The 9,072-nt window shown below is 44.2% G+C and overlaps 2 protein-coding genes across 2 annotated transcripts in view; one reads left to right on the top strand and one right to left on the bottom strand.

Moving 5' to 3' along the window:
- The window catches only part of SAAL1 (serum amyloid A like 1), a 106,215-nt gene that overhangs the window by 5,050 nt on the left and 92,093 nt on the right, over positions 1-9,072 (top strand). The window lies entirely within an intron of this gene.
- LDHA (lactate dehydrogenase A) lies at positions 1,543-8,273 on the bottom strand. The gene is made up of 8 exons (XM_054198356.1): positions 8,116-8,273; positions 6,380-6,514; positions 5,663-5,780; positions 4,672-4,845; positions 4,041-4,214; positions 3,075-3,192; positions 2,517-2,640; positions 1,543-2,361 (listed from the first exon to the last, which is right to left on the bottom strand). Exons 2-8 carry the CDS (start codon positions 6,503-6,505, stop codon positions 2,197-2,199), a joined length of 999 nt encoding a protein of 332 aa, XP_054054331.1. The 5' UTR covers positions 6,506-6,514; positions 8,116-8,273; the 3' UTR covers positions 1,543-2,196.

Raw genomic sequence — 9,072 nt, 5'->3', positions numbered from 1 at the left:
GAGCTGTTGTACAATGCGCTTTCTTTACAAACAGGCCTGGCTTATGCAGTGTCAGCTTAACCATACTTTCACTTCTGAGATTTGGAAGACATTTTAGTGTCCTGAACTGGGAAAAATACACATTTCAGCGTAACTAACCTTTGTTATAACCAATGAAAGCTGGAAACAAAATTTCAAGGCCCTGCTGTTTGACCTAGCTGTTGACTTACAAGGACTGTTTTTTTGAAGCAAGCTTAGGAACTGTTATATTGACTTGTCTGTTCTACCATCAGATCACGGTCATAGTGGAGTATACCTTATGGTGCCTTAAGAAGCCTTGATGTACATTGCATTCTCCCACCAGAAAATGACAGGAAAAAGAAAGGCTGATGCATTTAGTGTTGTACTGCCTGCCAGGCAGAAAATGCTACATGTCGGAATGCCACAGGAACCATGAGTTCTGGCTGTGTTAGCTGTGACAGAGCTTTTAGTGACAAGACAGGTGGTTAAACACTGCATTGTCTACAAAAGGGGGTACATTGTACAGAGCATCTCTCAACTTGGAGGGCTGTAGGGATTCATGGTGCTGCTTGTTGCCTCTGAGCAGCATGCTGCCATCCTCCTCCATTTATTTTTGCAGGCTGCCTCAGAAAAGCTACCTTGAAACCCAAAGTTTCTTGATCTCAGAGCAGTAATTGGTGTGGCTCAAAACTGAGCGTTTGTCTTGAGGCTTTTCATGTTGCTATTGGATCTGAAGAGACTGGAGTTCATATTAAAAAGCTGGGTCCGACTTGTAGTAAAAATTGTTAAGTCCTGCAGATCTTCTGAAAGCTTTGAAAATGGCTTCGTACCATCTTGCTATCATCTGCATAAAACACTATTGCTGTGTGCTCTCTTTCCAGGTGCTATTTTGGTCATGTGGATATAAAAGAAATCAGTTCACTAGCTACACCTTTCTTTTGTTACTGAAGTTGCTTCATGAGCACTTTCAGCTTATTCTAAAATACTTTGTTCTGAGAAGTATCACCAGCTGCAGTGCATATTAAAAAGCTACTCTAGACTTAATCAGGTGACTTATTTCCATTCTTGAGCTATGTCCTAGTGTTAGAAAAAGCTAAGAATAAGGCCTTTCCCCTTTTCATTGTCATGAGGTATATTTTAAAATATTAATGACAGAAGATGGTTAATTCTTCTTTATCTAACTTACTGGGGACTTTGAGGAGGAACTTTTGCTCATTGTTTCTATGCGCGGCTACTATTCTAGAGGAGAAGCTTTTCTGTATTTGTCAGCAACTTCACTTTTTATGAGTGTCACATACTTGATGTGGAGAGATTTCTTCCTCTGTGCCTATATGGAAGTATTTAAATACTTCTGTTACTGTTTTTTCATTCCTACCTTGAGATCATTGCAAAGTTCACTAGTAAGTATCTGGAGCCTACAAGAGTAACGTTATTACACACAGGTGAGGTTTGAGAAGAAATAGAATTGTTTCATTTAGATGGGTGCAAGTGGAGCTGCATTTTGGAGACAAAGCCCTATAAAGAAAAACAAGGAGACAGAAATATCAGTTTGTGGTTTATTTGGTGTTGGAGTTGGTACTACAGTTGGACAGTCACTGTCTTGTTGCATACCAACACCTTAATTTTTTTAAACGTGCTCAGGAGACAAACTTAGATCTAGGCTGATATAGTACACAAAAATAAGGTTCTCTAAAAAAATTACACACAAAAATTCCAAAGCAGTGTTAGGAAAATACATTTGGACCTACCAACAGTGAAATACTTAACCTATTCAGCTGGCAGAGAAAGTTGGTCAATTGGCTTGACAATCCTTTAACTGCAGGACAATAGTCTTTGGTTTCACATCATGTAATAATTAGTTACTGTTCCGAATCAACATTAAACAAGATGAGGAAAAGGCAGAGGGTTTTCTAGGCAGTGCTGATCTGAATGCTGGATTTCTGCCACGCCACATCACTATACATGACTGACTAGGTTATCTAGCTCTGGCTAAGAACATGGGTGTCTGAACAGGGAAAACCCTAGAATAGTTGCCTAATGCTATCTTCAGGAAACTCGTTTGTTCAGATCTGAGCTTTTTGTGTGTTCTAGTTGAGATACATACATACATTGAAAGATTTGACCTACTTGGAAAGTGCAACGTAAGACAAATCACTAAGCCCATTAAACTGCAAAGAGTGGACTGCCTGGGCAGATTTAAAACTGCAGTTCCTTCTGGATTCCCCAGAGTGTATCTGCGCTCTTCCTTAATTTGTCCTCTTCCTCGGGTTTTAGGATCATCTTCACTACATCAGTGATGCCACTATTGCCCAGTACACAAGGAACACTTAGGAAGACATCTTCTTTTATTCCATGCATGCCCTGAAAAGTAGGTAAGGATAGTTAGGATACAATTTGTGCGTGTCTAATATCCTATCAGGAAAACTCAGTTAAGTTTAGTTCAAATTAAACTAGAAAGTTATCACAAGGTTTTTAGTTCGCAGTAAGATAAGAGTTAGCAAAAAGGGGCTGCTCACCTTAACAATTGTAGAGATTGGGTGCACTCTTCTCAAATTCTTCATAATAGTTTCAGCTAGATCTGCCACAGAAAGGCCAATAGCCCATGATGTGTACCCCTTCAGTTTGATAACCTCATAGGCACTGCAGAGACAAAGCTACTTATTAAAAAACAAGTACCATCAAGTGAAATATTTAAAAAAAATGTAAGAAGGGCTTTTGGAGGTGCCTTAATCAATTTGGAGACATCAGAAGCTTGACTGACTTGCTGTCAGGACTTCACTCAGCAGTGAAGAATTCTATTTGCTTTTTTACACTGCTCCCCACAGTTACACTAGAAACGTGGAAGTTGAAGTAATTCCCTAATTTGAAGTTGACTAACCATGAAAAGTTAACTCTGCCAAATCTACATTACTCCTTAAAATATTACTGCAAGTTGTTACGTCTGCATCTTGACATTTGGTTTGGGCTACTATGGTATTTATGAAACCCAGATACGGATACTGCAGTTCAGAGCTGCTATTGCTCTTCATCATTTGTTCTCATGTTGAAAAAAAAAAAATAAAATCAGTATTTACCTGTCCACCACCTGCTTATGGACCTCCTTCCAGTGTTCCTTGTCTGCATCAGTTCCCAAGTCTGGGTGAAGAGCCTTCAGGGAGACACCCGCAACATTCACTCCACTCCAGACAGGTACTGAGAGTTGCACAGAGATTAATTATCTCACAAGATGAACAATCTCCCCAGCCACAAGAAAACTTAGCTTTGTCCTCCTCAGATTAACAGTTAACATAGGATCTAGTTGGATTAATCTGCGACACACATCACTATGATTTAGATATGACTTTAAATATAGAATGACATACGAGGCCAATCTAATTTGTAGGCTAAGAACCTAGGAGCGTATGAACATCTTTCTTTATACATGATGTCACAAGGTTTGAATTTACCTTTACTAAAGTGAAACACCTAAGCAACATGCGCAAAAGTGACAGTAACTCTGTATTTTGCAAATGTTTCTCAAAATAAGAATTTTTTCTAAATGCATCCTGCTGAGTGTCAGGAAGCAGACACTACTGCTTTGGTGCAGCTAGAAAAAGTACAGGTTAAATAAAGAGAAAGTAATACTTTCTCCCATCCTCTAGACTTGCCTCTGCACTTCAGTTCCTATATATAGTTGTTGAAGTAATCAAGAGATGCCAGTAAAGACACTAAGTGACTACCAGTAGAGCTAGTGGAGATCTTTGGGAGTCCCTTGCAGAGAACTCTACCCTCCTGGTGCTTCAGTTTGGTTTTTTTGAGACTTACGGGAACAACTTAGCCTAGAAATTTTCAGCCTCCTCTGGTTACAGTAATGACCTTTTCCAAGCAGAGTAACTCGCGTCAAATATAGATCATCTAGGGTTACTCTGTGCAGCAGCAGATTTAGAGCAGGACTTGCATTCTTAAGGTACTGCAGTGCAAAGGTTTTACTGTAGCTTTTAGAGTTGTTTCTTGCAAAGTATCAGAAAAAGTTCTGCATAACAGCCAGATTTCACGCTTACCACTGGAATCTCCATGCTCTCCAACAATCCATCCATGGCAGCTCAGAGGATGGATGCCCAGCCTTTCTCCCATGAGGTGGCGGAAACGGGCAGAGTCCAAGTTGCAGCCACTGCCGATAACACGGTGTTTAGGAAATCCACTGATCTTCCAGGCCACATAGGTCAAAATATCCACTGCAAGTAGAGCAGGGAGGATCATAAGTTTGGATAACTAGGATGGTATCTTCCATTCATCTGCAAAGACTTTATGTGCATGGTAGTCACATGGAATAGAGCATCAAGCAATGCCCGTCACCAGGCCCTGTAGTGGGCTAACATAATGACTTTTCAAGGCAGAATTGAGAGGCTGTTTACGCTATGCACGCAATTATCAGTGCCCCTTACTGTGTCCTCTGCTAAAGATCACTTAAAAGGCAACTGAAGATCCAAGTTGGAGGCAACTTGGTTTATTTCTCAGAGGACCAGCTTGCTGAGTGTGGAGAGGGAAGATAACACTTGTTGCTATGTGGTTACATGGCATAAGTATTTTCTAAAAGCTATGCTTGGTCATATTAATATACTAATGCTACCTTACTGAAGAAAACAGTATTCTCTAGCACAAATCCTCATATTAAGGCAATGCAAGACCAACCTGGGTTTGAGACAATAAGCAGCTTGCAGTCAGGACTGTATTTAACAACATTGGGAATGATGAATTTGAAGATATTCACATTGCGCTGGACCAAGTTAAGGCGGCTCTCTCCTTCTTGCTGACGGGCACCAGCAGTGACAATGACCAGCTTGGAGTGTGCAGTCACACTGTAATCTGCAGACAAAAGGCTGTGTCAAACATGACCTCTTTCTACACATGGTTCAGAACAGGAGTTCAGTTCCTTTTAGTATTAATATCCAAAATGCTCAAGTTTGAGGGTGCAGAAATTCTCCTGGTAATTGTTACCCTAGACTTTGCTTCTATAGACAGTTAAATTTTTCTTTTAAGGCTGTGGATCATTGCCACCAAGTGGCGACCTTAAGGGCATATCAAAATCTTGCAGTGTAGAATGTGGGCAGTGGTATTCCGTACTTCTCGGGCACAGATGGATATAGGGGAAGCTGTCAGGATAGTATCTGGTGCAAGTGCTGTGTAGAAGAGGAAGAAGGCTCTGCCCTTGTAACCTACTGTTACCTGTAGGTCACCTAACTTACTGTTACAAGTAACCTACTGTAACCTACTGTGCCCTCTGGAGCTGCACGTTAACTAAGATATGAAAGTGGCTATCACTTGGCCTAGTCAGGTTGCTAGTAAACATAAAGCTATCAGACCTTTATAGCCAAGAAGTAAGTAGTAATGTATTCAGGGGCTAACTGGCTGTGAAATAAAATTCTCAAAGGTGCAGGAGTACTTAAGAAATTCATCTTCCTGTACTGAGTGGTGAACTCTGGAAGAGGATTCCTAGTTGGACTGGCCTTAACAAGGTATATGAAAGAGAGTCAGCTGAGTAATATTTCTGCAGGAAAGTTAAATGAGCTTTCCTCCTAACAATGAGGATGACAGACTAACTGCTAGACTTGGATGACCAGTTTGAGATCTGAAGTGGCTATCTCCATTTGGAAATAATGAGCGCATTAGAGCCAATACTTGCCTTTGCCAGAGACAATCTTTGGTGTTTTAAGGAAGAGGCTGCCATGCTGGAGATCTAGCATCTCTCCTCTGAGCTTGTCCTCCACAACATCAACAAGGGCAAGTTCATCAGCTAAGTCCTAAAAAAGACCAAGATTAAATATTAAGTTTATTGCCTCTTTGAGCAAAGTACCCAATTTGTAAACTGTGAAGTTACAATTATTTTAAAAGCAGTGATCTACCTAAGCAATTTTGCTCATCTGTAACGCTTTACTTGCATTTTGATACAATAATGCAATGAAGAAGACACGTCATTCAGAGTGCTAGGACCATTTTTTTTCCAGTCCACGCTGCAAAGTATTACTCCATTGCACACTCTGCTTCAGACAAAATGACTCCTCAGTGCTTAACCTTTTTGTACATTTGGAGTGTTAAAGGACAACTACTTAGAACAGAGTCTGGAAGTCATTCAATGGTAAATGCAGCTTTTAAGTCAAAATGATACATAGAGCATGTTCTGTCTGATACTAGGGTAAACTTTGTTTACAAGAACTACAGTTATTTGTTCTCTGTCAATAGCTTGTAGATCACTGCTTCACTTCAGGCCCAAAGGAATGTACAAACAAAAGTTCATCTTGTATGCTAGCCCAATTAGTCTAATACGGGAGACTACTTTTGCCTCTCTTTTAGGCCTCAGGTAGTCACAACTGTGATGCTTCATCCCAAGCTAGACACTTACCTTCATCAGGATGCTAATAGCACAGGCCATTCCAACTGCACCCACACCAACCACACTGATCTTATTGTGGGCATGACTCTGATCCTGTTTGTGGACATTGTGGATGAGCTGATCCTTGAGAGACATGGTGCACGGCTGAAAGGAAAGCAGCAGATTATTTCTCCAGGCTTTGGAGCCTTTACCAATGCCAGATGTTTGAATCAGGCAAGACTGATTTTATTCCAGGATGATAAGAAAATGGGTACAAATCTCATGCCTGCAACATTTGGCAGTACTGCCTGTATGCAGCAAAATGATAAAAAAAAAGAATTACTGACGACAATGCACTGTCTAAGCTCACTATAGCTTTCCCTCAAATACAGCCTGAGAGCCATTATATAGCTGGATGGCACTCCAGCAGCACTAGCAGAATGTTCTAAATGATCATCCATATTACATTTAGGTACAGGAAGCCATTTTAGTACTTCTAAGCACCACATGGTCTGGCAATCTCCAGTCTACCGCCCTGAAAAACTGGTACTCTGTGCCCTGAAGCCTTTCCGGAGCTGAAGCTGTACAACACTTATGCAAGCCCTTCTTAAGCACAATGTGATCCTCAAAGTCAACTTTATGGATTTCTTTTAAAGTGAAACTGCCTACTTTTGAATTAAGATGTCTAGTCCAGTGTTACCGTCTCTCCCACCCTCAATTTTTTTAGCTACTAGCTGCACGGCAACCCAGTTATACGGGTTCTAATCCAACAGCCACAGGTGTACTGAAATGCCATGATGACGACGGAGTATTGTGCTTTTATGCCAGGGTCCCTGCAGAAGCGGATACCAGGCTTTCCCAAGCAGCACAGCTTCTGCTTTGCTTGAAAAGCCCGAGGCAAGGGCAGCCTCACCGATGGATGGATGCAAGTATAGACACAACACGATTCTAAAGTTGGTGCTGAACAGGCGGCAACCCGTTCTGAGCAGGAAAGGCCAGTCAGCGTTGGCAGAGCAGGTAAGGACTGTGAGTCTGGGGCGGGGGGGAAGGGGGAGACAGGAAGCCATCAGTGCCCTTATTTAGGGGAAGTTAACCAAGATCTGTCAGTCTTCATTTTCAGAAGCCTCCTGAAGCGTGGCCCAGTATAGTGCGCTCTCTCTCCATGTGCCAAGTCCTCCCTTTGCACTATAAGCGCTTTAATGCACGAGGCTGGTGAGGAGCACCCAGCATTTCTCAGCTACGTTTAATACTCAATTTTTTTGTTGTTAGAGCGCAAACCGAAAGCAGCATGTTAGGGAAGAGCCAGCAGTAGGCGGTGTAATAACGCTCCGTTCCAAACGCAGCCCCTGCGCCCATCCCCCCAGCCCTTTGCAGGGTCACTCCCAGCACCCTCCCCAACAGGTAGGGTCCCCCCGCACTCATTAGGGAAAGCCAGTTAATTGGGGGGCGGGGGGAGGGGAGATGGCGTGGCAACGCGGCGCCCAGCAGCCTCAAGGCAAGGGAAAGGGTTGAGGAAATCACGCCGGTTGCGTAAGTCCGGCGAGTAGGGGCGCGGTGCCTCTTCCACACCCCACCCAAGGCAGGATGAAGTCCAGGGCGTCTACCCCGGAGCTCCTCGGCCGCCGGGGGGAATCGGTCGAGCTCGGCGCCGCCTGCTCGACCGATTCCCTCCCCCCCCGCCCAACCCCCGGCGGGCTGTCGGCCAGCGGCGCCCACATCCCCCCCTCTTCCTCCCCACAGCAGCCCGCCAAGGCGATGGCACCTACCTAGGGTCCTCAACCGAGCGCGGCGGCGGCTGCTGCAACGGCGGGGCGGGGAGCGCGGCGGCCGCCTTAAGTAGTGGGCCGGGCGGCTGACGTGAGGCGGGCGGGCCGTCCGCTGTGGAGACGTGCCCGCCGACACGTCGGGGTGGAGGGTGAGGAGAGGCGGCGGTGGGGGGCGGGAAACGACGACAAGTTGAGGCGAGGCTGGACGGTTATAACGGTTGGCCCCTAACGGCCGGCCGCTAACGGTCGGCGCCGTGAGGGAAGCCTCCCGTTGGAACGCTTTTCTCTGGGGAGAGGCTCCCGTGTGGAGGGTTTTGGACGGTCTCGCCGCCGTGCCTCAAGCGGGAGCACTCATGTTTTCCTGCCGTGACTGGAAACACCACGACAGGACACACGATGGTCTGTTTTCACAGTCACACCACGCTGTCGGCTTCCCCGTCACCCTGTGGTTGGTTTGCAAAGCCAAGTCCTTCACTTGTTTCTTGCTAGGAAACAAAGAGAAAAAAAGATAAAAATTTTAATTACATCCCAGATGCCTGAGGTTTTGATTTTGTGCTGCGCTACAGGGTTGTCCCACAAAACTGGCTTTTAGTAAACCCATACCACCTTTTATCCCTTTGTTCATGTTGGTAGTTAAACTTTCCTTTGCAAATTTTCCTGAAGGACTGCACAGACATCAAAAGCACAGGCGCAGGCCGTGTCCGCCATGGCTCACTTCTTAAATACTAGCTGTTCTCTGGGCCTGTGGTAATGCCTCCAAGTCAGTAAATTTACTTAAAATCTTTGCACCTGGGTTTGTGGTTTGCTGTGCGTTGGGATTCTGTGTTCAAGATTGTCTGGTTCCTCCAGTTGGAACGCAGTAGACTGAGTTTTGCTTGCCAGCTGGCTGTATTCATTTATTACCTTGTATCCAGGTCTCCCTTCTACCCCTCTTAGTTATTCTATCTTTATGCCATG

This window comes from Rissa tridactyla, chromosome 4 (assembly GCF_028500815.1).
Source record: "Rissa tridactyla isolate bRisTri1 chromosome 4, bRisTri1.patW.cur.20221130, whole genome shotgun sequence".
Taxonomy (NCBI): Eukaryota; Metazoa; Chordata; class Aves; order Charadriiformes; family Laridae; genus Rissa; species Rissa tridactyla.
Note: the sequence above shows the minus strand (reverse complement) of the source record. Positions and strands in the feature narration are given on the sequence as shown.